Here is a 22,608-nt window from a genome sequence, read left to right as displayed (position 1 = left end):
CCTGATTAATTGCCTGAGCTTATATTTAAAACTGTTCTTATTTGGTAAATTTATTAAATGCATTGTTGATGATGATCTTACAATTCCAATGTAATAATAGTAGCGATGTGATGATTCTATGAGAACTGCAGAAAGTCAAGATGTATGCAGGTTTCTGGTACCAAAAAACAGGACTAAATAAGTGCCTGTGTTCTGTGCATCCAATTTCTAGGCACTGAACTTTCTTGAACTTTTACTTCCATTAACTTTTGATCCAAAATAGCTCATTGAATCCTTTACCCATTTCTATGGATATGGTTGTAAATTATATTTAATAAATGTTAATCTTTTATGAAATATGCAACAACAATTACCCTTACACGCTACAAAAAGACCATACAACCAAAAAGAGTTTATTTATGAAAGTGCAATTTTATTGCAAGAAACTCAACACCAGGTTGACAGTACAAAAATACTTTTAATGTAACTTAATATAGTTGGTGAAAACAAATAAAACAAAATTAATGTTCCATTTATGTTTTAGATTACAGTACAAATACATGTACAGTCCAACCTCTCTTATCCGGACCGCTTTTATATGGATCTCTCTGTTATCCGGCTGTGAAATTTTCAGAGGAAAACATGTTTTTGATGATTTAACACCTTAATTCCATGCTCTGAATGCTTAGATTGACATCTATATTGCACAAAGCACTCTAAAGCCATCTTTTAGTGCTATTATCCCATATTAGCACAATCTTTTGTTGTCACAATTTCAGTCCTTGGAACTTTCAATACAGAATTTCATGTAATTCTATTATCCAGATTTTTCACTTATCCGGACAATGCTTGGTCCCATCATGGCCGGATAAAAGAGGTTAAACTGTAATTAGTGTGTAACATTCATATTTTTGTGTAAATCAAGAATTGTCTTTTTACTGGCCAAATGACTTTGACTACTCTTTTATGGGGTATTTCGTGTCAGCCCCCCCCCCTTTCATTGCTCAAACAAAAATTTGCATACTAAATGAGTGACTTATCACAAAGTGTGTATACACATAATATCTTCATACTCCCAGTGATATTGGGGATATGAATAGGTTATGCAGATTTGAATGTACACATGTAAATAGGACTATATTTGAAAGTACAAATTATCAATATATATATATGCACCATTAAATGCAATATCATAAGAAGATATCTCAGAAAAAATATCTCAAAGAAGATAATCATAACATGCCAAAATACTGCTAGAAGCCCAATATATGCTGGCACCAATGTGTATATTCCCTGCAGTTCAAACATCTGATGGTATTTGAGTAACTGGGAACCTTGTGTATGTATGTAAACATCACTGGCTTATATTATATGTCATATGTATGACTTTGCCTATTTTAAACAATAAGGTTGCAAAAATATCAGAAAATGTGAACCAATGACTTGTTTTCTGGCTGTAGCTGACGAGATGGCCCAGTCACGCCATAGACATAGGACTATTTACAGTATTTAGTATGATTGTCTTCTTTGTATTATCTTATTTGTTTTCTACTTATAAAATGGCTGATTATATTTATGAAAAGTTCTGTGTATATAGGCAAGATAAGCAAGGTGTAGCAAAGTAAATATGTAACAAAACCCATGAAATCACCTCAACAAGAAATAAAGATTAGGGCTTTTAACAGGTTCCCTGTCAAACTAGTTCTAAACTGTCAAGCTTTCGTCAGTATTAGCTCGAGTTATGCATATAGACTGTCCTTTGTCAACAATGCATCAAAATACAGGCTGTATCAAAATGATAGGTACCCATCAGTTTTGTTGATATTTATTGAAAAGCCAGCCTGCACTTGTTGTATCCTCTCAAAATGGCCAGAGTGAATTATGTCAGTCCAACATCCGAGCTACTTCTAGTCTTGGGCGCAAGCTTCATGTGGCTCATGGTTTGTTATGAACAACAGAAACTGGCTGGGAAGGAGGCTAAATATTGATGTTGATCACTCCAAATTCAATTTCGGAAAAACCAACAATCGATTACGGAATTTAATCATCAGTTTGTCACTATACTTAACATTAAATTAATTAAATAACTTCCACTCTGCAGACTTAGAAGCTTGTTTGATTCCACACAACACCAATGACAGGAATCATCAACAAAAACCAAGGACTTGTTTTCACTCGACTGTGAGTCGCATCATCAACCGGAAGTGACGTTGCATCAATCTATAAATTGGGGTATTCTGATATTGCCTTTTGATGGGTCAGTCTCGCTTAAAATCACAGTGGAAACGGTTGGCTACCAATAATTTTGATACAGCTTGTAATCATGCAAAACAGACGTTCTCAAAGTCAAAAGGTCATGAGGCGCCTTAAATTAGGATAGAAAAATTAACCTTTGGCTAATATTTTATAGTAACATTGAAAGATGACATAATACTCATCTTGAGGTCACAAGCTATCCCACTATCAAGAAATGAGATCATGTTTAAAAATGTTGAGAACACTTAATTATGTATAAGTGGTTATTTTTGCAATTTCGATGCAGAAGACTTTTGTACACGTTGATATTTTCACAAAATTCATGCCTTACCAATCATATTTGTGTGTTGTTGAATTTGCGATAAAACCTCTATTTGTGAAATTTGCAAAAATAAAACCTTCGCGAAAATTACCACTTATATACAGTATTGTAATAAGTACTAATATACAATAAGGCCTACCTCCAATAGCTGCCATATAGACATTTGACAATTTCTGCATTATATATTGTACAAAATCTAAAAATATAATATCTGGCAACTATTGCAGATGTGCTCTTCTTGCACCAATTCCTTGGTATCAGGTTTAAAATACCATGTGTGAATGTGAATAAATTGATGCCATATTGAATGCATTACACACATTTGATTATTTCACACAACTATCAGTAAATTATTACATGGTTTTTGCAATATCACTGTCACCGAACAGAAAGATACAAATATACACATTATGCACTCATCAAAAAGACAAATGTGACAGATTTTTTTCAATATAGAAAATAAGCTTATCTATGGCAGATAGAATGCACCAAATCACCTCATATGCATAAGCAGATACTTAATTTAGGGATGCAAATATTGTAAAAAAAGTTAATATATTTCTGTACACATCCTGCAGGCTTAAAATAAACAGAATAAAATGGTTGGGAATTCAATTCATAAGGAGCTGGGTATTATGTGAACTGCCTTTTTATTGCTCATTAGTGTTTTGTTTATGAGTAGATTTTGTGGAAAAATAAGGAAAAGGTGTGTGTGCCTTTTGTTTTGGTATGTCTTGAGCTCAGATGTTAGAGAAGTTATATGCCAAGGATGTTTTTTGTTCTTTGTTCATTTAACCCTTTGGAAAGCTTAATTTGCATCCAGTATTAGAAATAAAGCAGACCCACATGCCAAAAGCCTGTAAAAATTGAAACAGGTCTGGGTCTGTAACTGAACTACCCCATAGATTTTCAGATTTGAGAATGGACTATTCCAGTTGAAATACATACATCCCGTCTATGGAAGACATGGCCTTAATCCCCACACAGGGAGTGAGAATTTCATATGCATTACCTGATTGGGTGACTGAAATCTATGAAATTTACACCCCCTGATTGGCAAATTCAGGTCACATCTTCCACAAGGGGTGTGTGGGTTTCAACTGGAATAGCCCAATAGTTACTTATTTCCAACACTGCTATTAAATAAATAAAGATATATTAACCTCTTTACTTGAACTGTTAAATTTGAGTGCGAGTTCAAAAGAAGGGACGGTAGATTTTCACACCCGAGGGACCAAATGGTGATAATCTTGGATATATATACATGTATTCTTACACTGTTTGCATCCCTAGCAAAAACTGACAAAGAAAATGACACATCAGGATAGGCCAATGTGGTAGAACCAAAGAGTGCCGACTCTGCCTAGTTTGTGAGTCACTCATGGAGGGTAAGATAAACACACTGTGTCAATCACACACGCTAGGCACTACATGTGCAAACCTATGTAACGCTCAATCTGAAAGACTCCAATTATCGGTCCTCCATGAGTGACATACCAAAATGGCAGATTTACCATAGCATTACACACAGAGCAATTCTGAGTTGGTACTCTTTGGGTATAATCTATATGGTGGATTACCACAGCATTACACACAGAGCAACTTTGAGTTGGTACTCTTTGGGTATGATCTCTATGGTGGATTTACCATAGCATTACACACAGAGCAACTTTGAGTTGGTACTCTTTGGGTATAATCTCTATGGTTAATATACCATAACATTACACATGGAGCAATTTTAGGTTGGTACTCTTTGTTTCTACCTCACTGGGATCAGGTGATTTATTCCAGAGTGACAAAGGTAGCATCGGAAGCCACACCGCAATTGTTGTCCTTCCAATCAATCATGACATAGCCATTGTTGCCCCAGTAGGTTGACCAGGAGTTCTTGATCAACCAGTACTTCTTCTTGTCCATCTCTCCGTAGCCTACAGCAAGTACAGCATGGTCAAGATCATCTGTAGTATTGCCTTGAAAGAAAAAAACATAGAAAATTAATTTTGACAAATAAGCCAAATTGGCATTGGAAGTTCGCAATGCATTGTAGGACAGCTTTTGCAGTTTTGGGACACTTTGCCCTATTGGGAAAATTCAGAAATTGGTTTTTGTGGGTACAAAATATTATACTAAAATGTGAAAGAATGAAAACAAACCCAAAAAACATTACTATTGAATAAATAAAATATTTTTAATAATAACATTATGACAATAATAAATAAATTAATAATAATTACAGCAATTTCCCCGATATGTCAGAGGTCAAAGTGTCCCAAACCTACCAACCCTTATTTTTTTTGTTACGCCAATCAAACAATTTTTTAGGCCTTACTTGTGAACACTTACCACAGTTCTTATCATAGTAAACACCATGGGAGTAGAAACTGAAAGTAGGCCTGCTTGCATCAATACCAACTGCCACAGGACCAAGAGTACCAATGGCTTTCTTCAATGCATCTTGGTCACCACTTGTCACGTTAGTATAGCTCTTGATTTTCACCATTGCTTTGGATGCATCAAAGTGACACTGTCCATTCTGTGAAAACAGAAAAAAAATACTTGTTATAACTCAATCAGAATTTATGCATGAATCCAATTATAGCTATATTCATTGCAAACAGGGCAATAGAGAGTATGCAATATGATGTCTCTCATGAGAGTCATCCTCATTTAAGTAAAATTATGACATCCGCAAATCGCATGATAATACAATAAAACAGGTGTAGGTAATGAATGATTGTGGAATTGAACTAAAAACCAGTCCCTCTGTCATCTTAGAACTGTCCCCCAACATGGCTGCCATTTTAATTGTTATACAGTTCTGGTGGTTTAACACTCTATTCCTTTGCAAATTTGAGAACAAAGAAAAGCTTTGACACACTGTGGGCCTTATTCAGTAAAGATAACAGAGAGAGAGGGAGGAATGGTTAACGGAGCACAATTTTACACTTTATTGTTCCATAAGTTTAAAAAGCAAAACCATCAGTGTTTGGAAGATGGTTCAGTACATTTTAATTGAGCTAAAAAAGTCCAAACTTTTGTCCCTATTCACCCCGATTTTACAATACCAAAGTTTCAAACAAACTTATAAACATATACATCTATCAAGGGCTCAAAAACACAAGGCCTCATGTCCAATTAAATGAGATTTGGTATTAAAAAGAAAAAATTCTCTTTCCAGAAATACATGCCTCATCTTCACAACACCTTTTTATAATCCAGTATAAGATGCTCTCATTGCATGCCCAAATCTCTAATCACCTTTTTCTCAAAATGGACATAGAGAGCCTTGTGTTTCTGAGCCATCTATACATATCTATAATTAAGCACCGGGAGAATTTGTGACGCGCGAAAAATTCGTGAATTTTGGGTATAATCGCGAATTTTAGATTCGGCCGCAAATCTAAAGATTTTTCAAAGATATCCATTCTTAAAGTATTCATTTTCCAAAAAACATAAGTTTTCACAAAATAGAAAAAACCCATGGTGATCTGCAATACAATCCATGCAGAAAAAAGTATAGAAAATAGACCATAGGACTTAAGGCTATATACAATCTTGAACTGTTGTGATTTGGTAGTTCACAGCATCTTGCGAATGGTAGTGAGCTTTGGCAAAATTGCATTGCTCAATTCTTAGCGAGTGTGTAGAAGAATTCAAATATCACAGATATACTTTTGTAGATCCTGTGGTTCTTGAGTTATGTTGTAAAGAGGGCGGAAACAACAAGTACATAACTCATTTACGGCAATAAATTAAGCACGTTTTCAAAGCATATGATTTGTAGAATGACCTTTTGCAAAACATCAAAGTGTTATTTTTCAATAATGTATTGATTTATACAATGAAAACCGATTTTTTTTTTTGGCTGCTTCGACCAGCAATACCGCATCTACCCTTAAATTATAATTAATTCAACTCTGCACCGCGTAATCTAATTTAAAAAACTGCAAATTTGAACTTTTTGGGGAAAATAAGCGCATTTTGGGAATATTATGGATAAATCAAGCAGATCGCGAATTTTCACAAACTGGTGTGCGAAATTTGCTCTCAAAAATCACACATTTTTCCGGTGCTTATCTATAATTAAGCCTTACTGATTTGCAATATATGAAATTATGAATCTATACTTACTTGTCCCAAGTATCCCCCATAATCTTCTTCAGTCATCAAGCCCTTATGGTCAATAATATATTGGTAGGATCGGTATTCTTCACCACCGTTGCACCCATTGTTGCCATATTCCCATGAGCAGTCCATCAGATTTTGCTGTGAAAATCGCACCATTTTCTTGTTCTGAAAAGGGAAAGGGACAGACGGTAAAAACAAAATTATCCAGAGAGATAACTAGCCAAAATGTCATCCCAAAGAGATAAAGAGATTAACCCTATGAGAACTACCTGCCTATTGGTCAAAAAGAGGTTTTCGTTATCAAATGGACCAATCAGCAACATTGTTAGAATAATTTCACCACGCAAAAAAATTGGGGTGAATTATGAATTATTAAGCTCCATTCTGATTGGTGATTAAAATGAAGATATCACGTAATTGACCAATCAGAGGCAATGTTAGATCGGCAGGTAGTGCTCGGGGGTTAAACTTATTATAAATTATAAGAGTGTTGGCTCTGCTCTGCCATGTTTGTGTGTCCCTAGTGGAGTGTAAAATAGTGTACTTATTTTGCATGCAACCATCAAACTTTGTTTTTAATTCTAGCAATTGACAACATTTTGATGTGGCTAGATAAATGTGGTCAATCAAAATGAATTGATTGCTGAGCAAATCAAAATGATGTTTTCAATTTCATCAAATGTGCCATTTTTAGAGCTCAACTTTGATGAAAACTCCATCACAACTATTGGACATATGGTTCCAGAGACATGGTCATTTTAGTGATGCTCAAAACAGTAAAATATAACGGAATTTGAACACTATTACTAGCCATATCTCAAAATCAATAATAGCTTGTCAATGATTTGTTGTCATTCACAATAATGGGCTATTCCAGTTGAAATCCACACTACCCCTGTGGAAGATATTGGAAATATCTTCCATAGAGGGAGTATGTTTTTCAAATGTAATTGGTCAGGGTTAATCATTTTGAAATCCATACTCCTCCGTATTAAAATGGCTTTACCTATATCTTCTACAACTGGAGCGAGTATTTCAAATGGAAGTTACCCAAATGTCTATTCTATTTGAAACTCATACTCCCTCTGTGGAAGACTTTACCTAAATCTGCCACAGGGTAGTGTGGATTTCAACTGGAATAGCTCATTATATACCTATATCTTCCACAACTGGAGCAACTATTTCAAATGGAAGTTATCCAACTGTCTATTCTATTTGAAACCCATACTCCCTCTGTGGAAGACTTTACCTAAATCTACCACATGGGTAGTGTGGATTTTAAATGGAATACCCTAATCTTACCTTGACATAGTATGCACCTTCAATAGCTCCAGTTGAACCAAAGCTCCAACATGAACCACATGTAGCTTGATCTTTCACTTGAGAAACAGCACCTTACCCAAAATAAATGAAATTAATGAATAGTGATTGTTACAAATAGCAGCTACAAAAATGTAGATAGGTCAAACTATACGTTTTCTCAATTACCCTTATGACACAAACTTCTATGGTTCTTTAATATGCAAAGTTATAATTTATGTTCAATCCATAGACTTTTAATGATTTCAAAATAGATATAAATCCAATGTATTTTGAAGTCATGAATAATAATAGACTATGACATGAACACAAATTATAACTTTGCATATTGAAGACACAATATGTTCATTTGGTGCTTTTTATTTTCAACCATGAACAATCCTTGCATTTAGCTCTAGCTAGGTCCAGAGATACTCCAAATCTGATTTTTTTTTTTTTTTTTTAATTTTTTTTTTCTCAAAATAAAATTAAAAAAAAAAAGGAATATTGATGTAGCCTTAATTTGAGGAGCTGCCAGTGGAGGACAAACAAACAACTTTTGTTTTTTGGCCTCAGCTTACCTATTAGATTCCAATCAATAGCGTCTGGTACATCAGCAGGATTAATCTCACTGCTATCAAATGGTAGCCCTCCATTGTACCCTTTACTGATAAGACGCCCTCTAGTTCTGCGTAACTCATCAGCATGTCTATCAGCCAGGGGATTTATTGCCAACTTGTAGGATAAGGGTTTACGGTTGTGAGCATGGATGAATCTGTTGGTAAAAGGACAATACAATATACCTCAATGAATTGGAAAAGTTCAAATTAAAAAGGTTACCAATTTCATCAGAAATTAAGGGAAATTAAAAATCATTGTAATTCAAATCGAGTACCAATTTCCTATCATTAAATTTAAAATTTTACCAATTCAATGTTACTGGTCCACTACAAAGAAGATACACAGACAGATGAAAGTTAAGGGTTGGCACAGGCGGCGGATGACATGATCGAGCCGGCAACCTGTGAAACCGCCCGGCCGTATGGCATTTTCCAATATCGTCGGTTAGTTTTGTGGGGTTCATTATCGAACCCCAACGGTTTTAGCTTGTATTTATATTATTTATCAACATAGGCCTATTTGTTCGTGATATTTCAAGCGTTTTAAAATTTCAAAATAATCCCATTCAATTACACGGTTGACGATGAAAATTTACTGAATTTAGGGAATGCACGTCATACACCACCTGGGTTGGCAGAGGGGCAGAGGAGTTAAAAGCTTTCACTCTGGGGCATGAGGTCCCACATTCAATGGGCTATTCCATTTAAAATACACACTACCTCTATGGAAGATTTTGAAAATATCTGCCACAGGGGGAGTATGAATTTCAAATGGAATGAGCACATTAGGCAGCTCCATTTGAATTTCATTCACCCTCTAAGAAAAACTCAACCTGAATCTTCCATTGAGAAAGAGTGAGTTTCAAATGGAGCTGCTAATGTGCTCATTCCATTTGAAATTCATACTCCACCTGTAGATATTTCCAAAATCTTCCACAGGGGTGGTGTGGAATTTAAATGGAATAGCCCAATTACCGATGGAGGCAAATGTCTCCATTCCTACAGTTGAATTGTGGAACAATATGCAGTGGGTACAAAGACCTCACAGCCAGGTCTTTCATGATCTATGCATTTTCTATACAATTTTTGATTTCAGTAGCCGATATTTGTTTCAGTACCTGACATTGTTTGTGAATGTCACCTGACGCCGACTGTGTTCCCTATCATTTCCATATTTGCGGTCATGTTTCTCTTTGAATTCGTCAAAGAGCTGTGCATATCGATCACCTCTCTCTGGATGAGTAACCTCTTGATATGGGTTGGCAACGATATGCTTTTCTATGCCAGGTCCAGGGAAGCTGCCACATTTCAAACCTGTTAATTTAAAGAAAAGAAACATTTTTCTTAATGACTCACTTAATTATCTATAATTTAATTATTGGGCACTCAGTGACCTTGAGTGAAACAGTTGGAATCAATTTTGTTTTATATCTGAACCACATAATATTATATGTGGTAATTACTTTTCAACTATGTGCAGACCACATTTGTACCTCATAAGTACTTTTGGCCCTTGCGCATGGATAAAGCCTTGTAGGTGTAGACTTTATATTGAAGAGGTTGCTTCATCCATGTTAAGGGCCAACAGTACATGCAGGGAACACCTCATATTTACTTTTGGCCCTTGAAAATGGATAAAGCATTGTAGGTGTAGACTTTATATTGAATAGTTTGCTTCATCCATGTTCAAGGGCAAAAAGTACATATATGAGGTTTTTCCCGCCCAGTGACGTAATATTACGAAAAGGGTCTTTGTAAGTGTTGCCTACTTCTTTTTCTCAGGTAAATGACTGTGCACAAAAATAAAACAATTGGATCTAAAACTGAGACAGGGGTCACAGATGGTTCACACAGGTGGCAGTGAAATGGTTAGTACATATACAAAGTAACTACTTACATGTATATCAATCAAAACAATTTGTTTTGTGTGCTAAGCTTAGGCCAAAAAAAAAGATGTTTGCTTGCCCTCAACCGACCGACCTAATTTTGGAAATCAGAAAAAAAAAAAAAATTTCTATTTACTGTACAAAAGAATACCGACCCTATTTTTGGAAATTCCTGAAAAAGTTTTTTTTTTCTTTTCAAATTTTTGCATTCTGAAGATGTAAAAAAAAGTGTATTTTAGAGCTTGTGTTCAACATTTTAGTTGTTTTGTAATGTTAGTTGATTTATTTTGACACCAAAATTGTCTGATCTTTCATATTTTGAGCCTTAATTAATACAAACATTAGAGTTTCCTAGTAATTTAAAAAAAAAAAAAGAAGAAAAAAACAAAGAAATCCCGACCGACCCAATTGTTCAAATTCAATTGAGGGGAGGCAAACATTTTTTTTCTTGGCCTTATTAATTAACATTATTTTTAAAGTCAAAAGTTGTTTTCAAATCATACACAGGCTTATCTCTGGAAGTCAAGACCTTCATCAGAAATGAAGACAGTTATTTTTACAAAAAACTAGAGCTTATGTGCTTCAAGAAACAATTTATTCCATTTGGCTCCCTCGCAGAGAGTGACCTCAGTGGGCGTGCTCTAGTGCGCATAGTATAAAATTGCACCTATTGACTGAAAGAACTTGCATGTTTACACACGCGATCAAATACAGTACATCTGTACACAGTACACACACTAAGTAACTCCAACAAAGAACTGAAGTCAATCTCTCGAAGAATATAGAATGAAATAAACAAGTCAACTTGTAAAGGTAACTTAGGTAAGAATCGCTGACCTTAGTGACAATTTTTTGTGTTGCAACAATTTCAAATTTTGCTTCTTTATAATTTTCTGTGCTCACAAAAAAGTTTTTTTAAAGGGGGTACTACACCCCTCGATAAATTTGTGTCTATTTTTGCATTTTTCACAAAAACTAATAACACAGTGGTAACAAAAGTTATGTATATTATAGGGTCAAGGAATCCAATTACTACACTGGAATTTCAGTGACCCAAGACAAGCGGTTTGTTATTTATGATCAGAAATAAGGTACAGCTAGGATGTACATCGTTTCCTATCATATATACTGAACCGCTTGTCTTGAGTCACTGAAATTTCAGTGTAGTAATTGATTCCTTCCCCAATAATATACATAACTTTTGTTACCAGTGTGTAATTATTTTTTGAGAAACATGCACAAATAGTCACAAATTTACCACATGGGTGTAGTACCCCCTTAAGAATATAAGAACTGTAACTTTGCTCCCCACTGTATCAAATTACTTTACCTTCTGGTACATCAAACACTTTGGCTGAGATACTACTGGGTTCTTCATACGTGTCATAGTCAACGATATACTTGTCGAGAAATGAGACCCAATGAGGGAGTCATAGCCCATCATCACATAGCGTGCAGGTTTGACTGGTTTAGTTTTAGATGTATAGAATGTATATTTGTTGAGTGCGGTTCTGTATGGTTGTAGTGTTCACCCACATGTCCAACTTTTGGCCATCTTCGAGTGCAACTCCACCATACTGGAATCAAAAATAAAATGAAATTTGAATGCTTCCTGTTGGTTGTTCAATTCTCCTAAGTTGTTCCAGGATGTGATGGTACATAGAAGGTTGACAAGGGTATTGGCCTTGCAGCTATGGTAAGACTTGGGAAAACTGCCACCACCTCAAGAGAGTATATGATTAGGGTTAAGTTGTAAAGTTTAAGATAAGGGGTAGGGTAAGGTTTATGATTTTAGGGTTTAGGCTTTTGGGTTAGCATATATGGTTGTGTCAATCACCATTCTAAACGGGAAAATAACACATTTTCCAAAAATAAATTGGTCCAATGGACTTTGATCAAGAGTACTTAGGTCCAACCGAGTTACAGCCAACCATTGTCCCACTTTATTTTAGTCTTTTATGTTTTTTATCCACTTTACAATAAAATAAAGTGATAACCACAATGTGGGCTGATATTTTGGCAAATCTGTAAAGGAAGTAAAGACCAATCAATATTTACTCCAAAATGTATTCTCCCTTTTTTTTCCTGGAAACAAAAATTTGATCCACCCCACCTCTAAAAAATATTCCTCCCCTTGGCATAAAAATATAGATTGGACCCTAATGAGATATTAAATTCAATCTAGTCAACCAGATTATTCGAACATACCTTGGAGCAACCAACATTGCGGTCAGTATCACTGACCTTCAGCTGGGTTGTGAACACCTTGATTCCCGATTACGTCACCTTGTGATGTCATTTGGCGAGGTAGAGTTCTGATTATTCTGTCCTAGGCGTGTGAGATGTTGTTTCTGAGTCCTCCACTACGGTTGAGTGATGGTTGTTCTATCCGAACCCACATCTTCTTTTATTCATACCACCGTGCTTCGCGGTCAAGGAATTTGACATCCTCGAGGTCCACTTCGTGTTTGCTGGCTTTTAGATGTGTAAACAGCAGATTCTTCTCTACCTCACCAAATGACATCACAAGGTGTCGTAATCGGGAATCAAGTGTTTACATCACAACCCAGTTGCTCCAAGGTACGTTGGAAAAATCTGGTTGACTAGATTGAATTTAATCTCTCGTTTTACGCTTCCCAGATGATTGAGACAAAATTATTGGATCCTAATGTTACCTTGAATCCAGTCAAATCTGGCAGCCAGCTCTGTGGCATCACTGGGTGATCCTTGGTACCGTTGATTAGGAAGCAGTACTTTGGAACAACTTTGCTATCTTTTACTGTGGGCGAGATTGAGAATACAGCTCCGCCTTTTGCAAGGTCTCCACGGTTAAATACCATATCAATGCCTGTATGCATAGGAAAAAAACAATAGGATGTTTACTGAAGACTTGAAAACAAAGTGGTGTTTGCTCAAAAGAGGATATTATTTATAATTTGGTTCAATTCAAGGGTAAGTTGTTTTTCCTAGCAGTTATGTGAGACCACAAGTCCGCTTACTTACTAATATACAAATTTCGTAAGAGAGGTGCACTGACCGTCAAACTTGTAGTACCCGTACCTGTCCTCGAATCCCAATTTCTGTACCTGTACTCGTACCCATGGCTCCAGATCCATTCCGTACCTGTGCCCTATTTTGGCTTCAGCGTACCCATGGCTCCAGACCCGTTCACGTACCCATGCCTTATTTCGGCTTTGGACCTGTACCCGTACATGTATATGGTCTGGGATCCGTACCCGTACTCAAGGCTCAGGACCCGTACCCATACCTGTACTCATGATGGGTCCCAATACTACAAGTCTGCCATGTCACTGCACTTCTACTACCGTTCTCACTTTATTATACCATATTTTGTACTTGTATAGGTTTGCTCATATTCATGGTGTTATACTCGAGTGAGGACAAGGCGATGTCTATCAAAAGTAGACTGTTGAAAGTTATTTTCAAAATGTAAAAGTTGTAAAATTGTACATCTCACATATGTAATAGATTGCCAAAGTTATTCATCCCTATGGATTTCACAATTTTTGTGAAATCTCAACATCCTTATTGTGGATTTTACCGATTGTGCGATAACTTGGTATCATCAAAACAATTAATTATAATTATCAATGAAAATTGGGTCTGCACAAAATCAGTTTTCAATAATTATAGTGTCATTTGTTTTAGTTCTCATGTCATGACTGTCTCTATTTCAACTAGTGTGAAATTACTCACAGATGGATGCCATAAGTAAAAACAAATTGTTCTTCTAAAAGAATAACTCACCATTGTACATGGACACCCAACTACACTTTCGAGTACCATTAAAGTAGATTTCAAACGGCTCGTTTAATTCAGCATACGGAAGCTGTAGGGTACCAGTTGCATGGTATGCATCAGCAAATTTCGGCACTGATGGATCAGCCTTGTAACTGTGCACTGCATGAGTACTTGCTGTCAACAAAAGAAACACAAAATGTTGAAAATACTGGTCATCTAACAGCATTTCTGATTGGTTGATAACTTGAAATGCTCATTTCATTTGCCAATTATGACTAGGCTTTAAACTATTATGGTCAAACTTGCATTTACAGATAATCTTGTTAATACCCTCCTTGATTGGTTCAAAATTGGACACCATATTAATTTTAGCCAATCGGCAGGTAGTTCTCATGGGGTTAAGGTATTGTTTTGCTATACATTGTAAACTGTCATTGTCATAATTGTGCTTAGTGTACAACCCAGTTATTTTCCTATTCAGCAAGATTTTTGTCCTCCTTGTCCGTTTACAAACGGACAAAAGACCTGTCCAACTCTTCTGGTATCCAAACACTCAGCAGAAGATGGTTCACAATTGCTCGAAAAGTCTAGCCATAAATTTGCTCACCGATGAGCTTCACATTCAAGGCTAGAGACCGTTTGCATTCGAAATCTAGTCGGATTCGCTGAAGCATAATACTGTGCAGAAGAAAACAGCCGATCACGACAGGTGATCGCATCACAAATCTGAAAATTACACTTCAACAAAATTTTTGACTGTTTAAAGGAGTATTTCGTGATCCTAGCATCCTCTTTTTATGACATTTTTCAGTACATATCCACGAAAAAAAAGCATATTCCCAAAATTTCAGTTGATTCCGATTTTGCGTTTGCAAGTTATGCATGATTATGTGTATTACACTGCTCCATAGACAATACGTTTTAATTCTGGTGCACCAGAACGAAATTCGCGATATCTTTGCTAAACGAATTAATCTGCAAGAAATATTTTGTACATAAACATTATGTAGCCAGAGTAGGCCTATTCCAGTGATATAAAAATCTCAACTTTTTTTGAGAAAAGTGGGGGGATGAGGCTGTGGATCACGAAATGCCCTTTTAATAGGGATAACCATCAAAATTTCATGTTGACCCTATTGCTCCAAAATATTGTTTTCTGGGTAGAACTCATCAAGAGAAGTATTTTGGTGGTTAAATGGTCAAAATCGGTCAAAAACTTTTCGAATTATGAATTATCAAAGTTTCCCATTCTGACCGGTCATTGGAACAAAATAAAATCAAGGTCCAAAAATAGCAATTGGGAGCAAAATTGGCATAAGCATATATTTACCTTTATATATTTCTTTATTTTAACATATTTGCAAACATGAAACAAGCATATTGTGAAAGTATCAATGGGGTTTCTTATGAAATGGCACTTAACTAGTCACTGGCATAACTTATTTTTTCAAACCGAGGCATTGAAATCATGCATTTAGAGGACATTTGCCAAAAATCATCCAAGATAGCCGATATGGCACAAAATTAAAATTGCACTAAGAAGGTGAACTTTTTTTTTCACAACCAAGAATTTCAATGTTATTGGGTTTAATATGACCAATTAGTAGGTGTATGTAAACAAAATCTTAAGTTTTGAAGGTCATTGACTCATTCACAACAATAGAGATTATCCACTTTACTCATCATGCTCATGTGTGACTTCTAACAAAAGGCGCTGGTTCCTGTAGTATTCCTCATTCAAACCAAAGATACTCAATACATTATGAGTATCTTTGTTCAAACCAATTCAATGCTTGACCTCGGAGTTACCTGCATGACTATCACGGGCTATTTTGAAACAGTTATGGTTGCACATTCAGGTGAAAGTCCTAAACAAGGTATAGCCAGCAGCAAGTTGTAAATGGTATGGGCCTAAATATAACAAAACGTTTAGGGTTGAAATCAGGTGAAAAATACATCAAATGAGCACGAAACTTCACATTTATGTTCAGAAAGGTGTCTTCTTAGCATGATTCGAAAGGAGTATGGAAATTCCAAAGGGAAGCTGGTGATTTAATTTGTAACTCAAGATCTACTTGTTCAATATTTTAACCTTTTTACAGAGGGTATGACAGAGGTATTACTGGCAACTCTGTCAAATTTCAGCTCAGTAGGCCACATTTTTCACCTGAAATTATTGACATGAATATTTTGTGCCATTCTTGAGCAGTGCTGAACTCAGCCACTGGCAATTAAGCGCACTGTGGCGATGGACCAATTTTGACTCGCACTTACAGAAAAACGAAATAACTTACGTTGCTGTAATTTGCAAGATAGTTACAAAATATAATTGGGAGTAACTTCCCCAATTTTTACAGAAAAATATTGAAAATTAAAAGAATGAGATCAATTTAGAAATGTCTGTGCAAGCAGTGCACAGTTGAGCTCCCTGCATGTCTATGGGAGTGTTCTAATCAAGTTGATGGTTCATTGGTCATCCCTACTTTTAAAATAGGCAATCTTACTAAAAGATTCAGTTGACTCATCATGTCAATGCTGCCCATATTTGTATGTAATGTTTACACACATCCCACCTTTCACCTAAATGGAATCGGCCAAATTTGTTGTCTTTGTAGGTAAACAGAGCAAAGTTCGACATAAAATCATAATATCCTCCCACAGAACTGCATGTTAAATGGCCAATATAAACAGTGGGATTTCTTACACTTTACGGCAGTTATTTTATAAAATTATTTCAACATTTTGAATAAAAAATAACAAAATTAAAATTTGATGGAAATCGTACATGTGCCATTTTGAGGTGATTTTCCCGGTGGTGATTAAGCGATCGAGTATAAATTCAGCTTGATAAATAATTTATGCACATGCGAGCAGGTGCAAGGACAATGTACAACAATGAAAATAACAACTTGTTTATGCATCGGGTGGATTGTACGATCGAGGTCTTGTTTAATTATGGCCTGTTCCAGCATGAATATTCTCATTTTTCTTCATTAATTAAAGAATAAAGATGCTAGCGATGAACATTGTTTTGCAGACACTTTGATTACAGGTTACTTTCAAATGTCATAGGGTAGAAACGAGCTCTGTACAATTGTACATACATTTTGATATAGGCCTAAAGTTATGTGCACAAATAGAAAAACCATATTACTACCAAAGACTAGGGATGTACAATGTACTTATATGGCATATAATTAGTCCGAGGTTGCTCAGACTGATATTCTCTAATTTATTGGGACATCGATACAATTGATGTATATCAGGTCTGAGAAGATACATGAAAATTCTGGGTTTTTGGAGCCCACACTAGGCCTACTGCACTTTTTAATCAATGTTTTCTATGACTTTTAAGGGTGTGAGTGAGTCCCGGGAATTCGAATCCCGCCCGATAATCCTATTACCCGGGCAGGAAATTCCCTGCCCGGGTACCCGAAATTTTTTTTTTTTTAAATTTAAATTTTTTTTTCAAAGTTTTTTTTCGGTTTTGTAGTGTCTCTGGACCTAGACCTAAATGCTAGGATCATGGTTGACCTAAAAAAAAAAATTGAATTTTGCACATTGTTTTGTGTTTTTAATATGAAAATTGATACATAGTTTTCATGTCATACTCTATTAATGATATCAAAATGCATTGAATTTGAATGCATTTTGATATCATTAATAATTTCCCATTTTTTTTTTTGCAATTTGGTGCCCGGTTACTGCGCTCAAAAATGCGCCGGTACCGGGCACAAAATTACCCAAAAATCAGACCCCTAATGACTTTATCTTTCAAATATAAATCTAGGGATCGATTGCCGAATAGGGTGCAACTCTACTAGTTTTATTACAAGACTGCCCTACCCCAACCCTAAACCCTAACCCTAAACTCCGTAAACGAGGACTGGACTCAAGTACATGTATAGGAAGTTGCACCCTATTCGGTAATTGTACCAAATCTAGAATGGTAAAATCCATGTTCACATTCTAAACTGCAATCCAAATTATTTGGCACATTTTCCGTGTCGCAAAATACCAAGAAAAACATGTCCAACACAGGTAAACGCGGAAGTGAAGACAAGATGGCGACTCATCCAAACGACATGAAAAATATCAAAAACAGTTGAGTAGATATCGTACCATAGTTAGTAAGTTATTACGCTTTCATCTTGGGTCTTATTGCCGACCAAAAGTTCAGGGGGAAACCCCAGATTTTTCAATGCATCATCACTGCTGTAGCCTTTGTACGGAGTGGAGAAGGCTAGCCTAGAGTAATTCAGTTAGCGTATAATGTACATATGCTTCTTTTGTTCAGTTTAATATTTGCCATCAACTTTTAGAAGCAAACCAATAACTTAATTCAGCCAGACCCAGAACATGATCATCATCATGTCAGTAAGTGAATATTTTGTTCTGGGACTGAATTATTAATCAGACTACAGCCTTTTGCAAAGATCCTTCCCAGTTTTTATCCCACCTCGTACACTTGTGTAAATTCACGCCCAGTACAATTCACACTGAAAATACTCAGTTTGCATTTTTTTTCACAATCATTAAATTCTTTTTACAATGAATGCATTGACATAAAAGGGGCACGATATTTGACATTGATATTGAAGAAAATCCATATCCTAAACAATGGAGTAGACTTAAACTTGATTTAAAGGTTACATACATTTTTTATTTGAAAAACAATGACACAACTTCACAAGTATTTTAGTATTGAACGGGTAACATGCTGATGTACTTTATAACGAATGTCTGGAACACTATGTGGTCTGTAGTAGTACTAAGCTTAATGCCTTAAAACATGTTTGATCTTAAGTATATGGGCTGAAAATCATCTATTGTGTAGTAAAAATAAGGTAGACTAAAAATTATCCTACCTGCAAAAAAGAAAGCAGCGATCAGCAGCTCAAAAACGGTCATCTTGCCTTGCTTTTCTTTTCTTATTTCAGCTTTCGTTGCTGCATGCACTTGCTGTTGTAGTTCCGGCTCGCAGTCATGTGGGCAGTCATGTGACCAAAAAGTTTACATAAATGACCCAACGCGAGTTAATGAGGAATGTTCGTTAAAGCCACAGAATTAGTGCCGAAAAGCCCTGGCTAAAGCCATAATGTACGATCTTATATAAAATTGGATAATAATTTTTTTTCAAACCTGATTTTTTTTTGGCATATTTGTAACCCTATTTACACAACTTGCAACTAAATGGAATCGGTCAAATTTGTTGTCTTAGCAGCAGTGCAAAGTTCGACATAAAGTCATAACTTTTTTTATTATAACTTAAAAGTTTATGTCCTCCAGTAGAACTGCATGTATGGCCAAAATAACCAGTGGGATTTCTTTCACTTTGCCTTGTTATTTCAGCTTAAAATGGACAGCAACCCTTCCCGGCAGTTATAAATACTAATAGCCTATCAACATTTTGAATAAAGAAATTAAAATTTAACGGGAATTACCTAGTAGGCCAGTAGGCCTAACAACCTTTGTTTATTGCTTGTTGGTCTTGTTGCTTTCTTCTTCTTTTTTATGAGCACAATCCCACTGTAGATTTGTTGTACAGAAAGTGGGGATAATTCTCAGAGCTGTTCTCAAGCTTGATGGACTGCTTAAATGAGTACGCCAAATGACAGAAATTCAGAATATTCAACAAGGGGTTGAATAAATTAATATAATATAATTATACTCTCTAAATGTAAAAGAGTGAAAAACCACTCTGAATTTCAGAGTGAATTTAAGTTAGCTCTAAAAGAGTGGGTTTTAGCTCTAAAAGAGTGAAAACAGTAGGGCCTACACATAATTTCCCTCGCGATTTCGAGTGAGCCTCACTCGCTCAAAAGTGGCACAAAATCTCACTCTTTCTTGGAGTGAACTGTCAGCCAATCAGAAGCGCCGAAAATCGGCTGATGTTTGTTGAACTGGCTTGTGTAACAAAATGGCGAACAGTGTGGGAATGAATGGCGAAAAGAAAGGGGCTTTGATGAAGAAATAGACAGCATACACAATAGTGATTACATTTATGTGTAGGTCATAACTCGTAGCAAGTATACACTTGGTCTGGAGACAACGGCGGCAGTAAGCTTAAGTCATATGTGAGCAGTTTGTTACCGGCCCAGTGCCGGTTTACATGTACGCATATGTAAGCTTATGTAGGTTACGCCGCATCACGCTTCTCCAGACTGTGACCGTAAACATGGTATTTGCCAAGTGTTATGTCCTACACCTAAAGTGTACTCACCATTGAACAGTTTGACTATTAGCTTCACTAAATCCATAGTTTTTCATCATTCATCCCACACTGAAGTTCGACACATTGTGTATGTGCTTAAGCTTTAGACCAGTTCAATATTCCTAGACTGGGCCCTACCCTAACCTGGGGCCTAGCCTCACAACAATTTAAAGCACATAGTAGCTGTTATGAACTGCTGTGATATTCTTGTATATAAAATAGGCCTAAATGAATAAATAAATAAATGCTCTTTTCTGATTCACTCTTTTCCGGAGTGAATTTTTTCTTGAGAGTGAGCTTCAGTGTTCACTCTAAAAGAGTTGTCACTCAGATGGCTCTTTGAAAGAGTGAGATTTCACTCTTTTTGAGTGATTTTTCACTCTTACACATTTAGAGAGTATCATGTACATGTATACATGATCCTCTATAAAGCTTTACTCTTTAGAGAACGAAGCATGATATGAATAGCCTGCTAATTGGAATTCTTCCCCATGAATTTGATCATCCCGTGATTTGAGGTCAGTCTGCAACCAATTGTGGGTGTGTTTTTAAAGAAAATTATTTAAAGGAGATACATCAATTTGCGAGCGTAGCAAGCAAAAATCATGTTTTACGTCTTTTTGGTCAAAATTTTGGGAAGAAAGTCCACTTTTCTCCAAATTGCCCCCCCGGAAAAAAAAAAAATCCACTTTTTTCAAAATCAGCACCCCCAAAAAAAAATCCTGTTTTGGTCCGTAGCCAGTGGCGTGCCCCAGCCCCAGAACTCTGTGCATCCGCGGGTATTCATGCCCCGGGATTCATGCTTGTCGGTGAACTTTAAAAATACCCCTTTTGCATCTCATTTCGCGAAGTTTTTAGGGGAAAAACACCCCTTTTTTAGCGATTTCGCGAATTATTTGCCCTTCGACAATACCCCTATTTTCGCTAAAACGCGAACGATATTTCTAATATACCCTTTTCTGGCAGAAACGCGTAGGCTGCTCAATGACAATATGACCCTTTTTTCAATTTCGCGAACGGAGTGCGGGGGCCGGGTGGCGTGCGCAGCACATTGAAAGTGGGGGGTAAGGTTGTTTGGTTCCCCCGAATGGAGTCTGATTAGGAGTGTAAGGTGCGGGCGAAATCAGTCATTTCGGGGGAAATGACTGATTTCCACCGAATGACCAAGTGTCCTCCTGCCTCCCCCCTTTGCGCACGTCACTGTCCGTAGCAGGGGCACACGAACAGCCTCCGCTTGTAATTTACATGATAATTAGATGAACAAGTCAGACCATTAAAGCCATAATGTGTGATTTGCATTAGAATTATATTCCTATTTAAATTTTAGATTTCATTGATCACATTGTCCCTTTCTAATTTCGAGCCAAACAAATGAGGTAAAATATTTGCTATGAAACTTGCTATTTCATATTCCAGTGCCTAAAATGCGTGTAATAGCTTGTCGATCATAATTATTATTATTATGTTTCGATTATTGGCATAGCTTCACTCAGCAGGGTCGTTCAAACAAGAAAATCAGGGTCTGCCCTTTAAAAATTTTTTAGTTTTTACATATATTCTAGTTTACAATTTTATTAGGTTTTTATTTGACTTATATATCTATAATGATATGTACTTTTATTACTTTTTCTGTGTCTAAATTTCATTTCAAAGCTAATAACATTACTGTAAACTCATTATAACATTTAATTATATAACATGCATCAATGGTTCCAAAAAAATTGGCGTCTTATGCCTGTATGCATGCAGTCGTTCAACTTCTATTTGAATTAATTTTATGGTGTATCTTGCGTATTGAAGGTCTCAGAAGTGAAGTATTGATGTATCTTTCCACATGCATGACATGACCAATGTTCATTGCCTACAGGCCTATCGCAGTAGTGAGTCATTAAAAAAAGTATTTTGTTCGCAAAAGGTGCTGGATCAAAAACAAATCTATGCCACTGCAACTTGAACGAATCATTGAGTAAAAATAATGATTTACTTGATTATCTCTTTTATAACATCAAATCACAAAATAAAAGGGGGATATTTAAAGCATGGTTTAAAGCCTTAATGTACGATCTTTTTAAATTTTTAGATTTTTCTTTTTTTCTTCTAAAATGATAATATGCAATCATTATGAAAGTTCCCAATACATTT

At 36.0% G+C, this 22,608-nt stretch overlaps 1 protein-coding gene across 1 annotated transcript; it reads right to left on the bottom strand.

Annotated features, from left to right (window-relative positions):
* Positions 1 to 391: 391 nt before the first annotated feature.
* LOC140166303 (cathepsin L-like peptidase) lies at positions 392 to 19,264 on the bottom strand. Its single transcript, XM_072189720.1, is given in 12 exon segments — positions 392 to 4,527; positions 4,901 to 5,090; positions 6,689 to 6,850; positions 7,988 to 8,079; positions 8,566 to 8,759; positions 9,723 to 9,918; positions 11,821 to 11,896; positions 11,899 to 11,991; positions 11,993 to 12,067; positions 13,166 to 13,338; positions 14,259 to 14,426; positions 19,121 to 19,264. Coding segments are annotated over 12 exon segments (1,650 nt in total). The 5' UTR covers positions 19,164 to 19,264; the 3' UTR covers positions 392 to 4,339.
* Positions 19,265 to 22,608: the final 3,344 nt, after the last annotated feature.

Source organism: Amphiura filiformis, chromosome 12 (genome assembly GCF_039555335.1).
Source record: "Amphiura filiformis chromosome 12, Afil_fr2py, whole genome shotgun sequence".
Classification (NCBI taxonomy): Eukaryota; Metazoa; Echinodermata; class Ophiuroidea; order Amphilepidida; family Amphiuridae; genus Amphiura; species Amphiura filiformis.
Note: the sequence above shows the minus strand (reverse complement) of the source record. Positions and strands in the feature narration are given on the sequence as shown.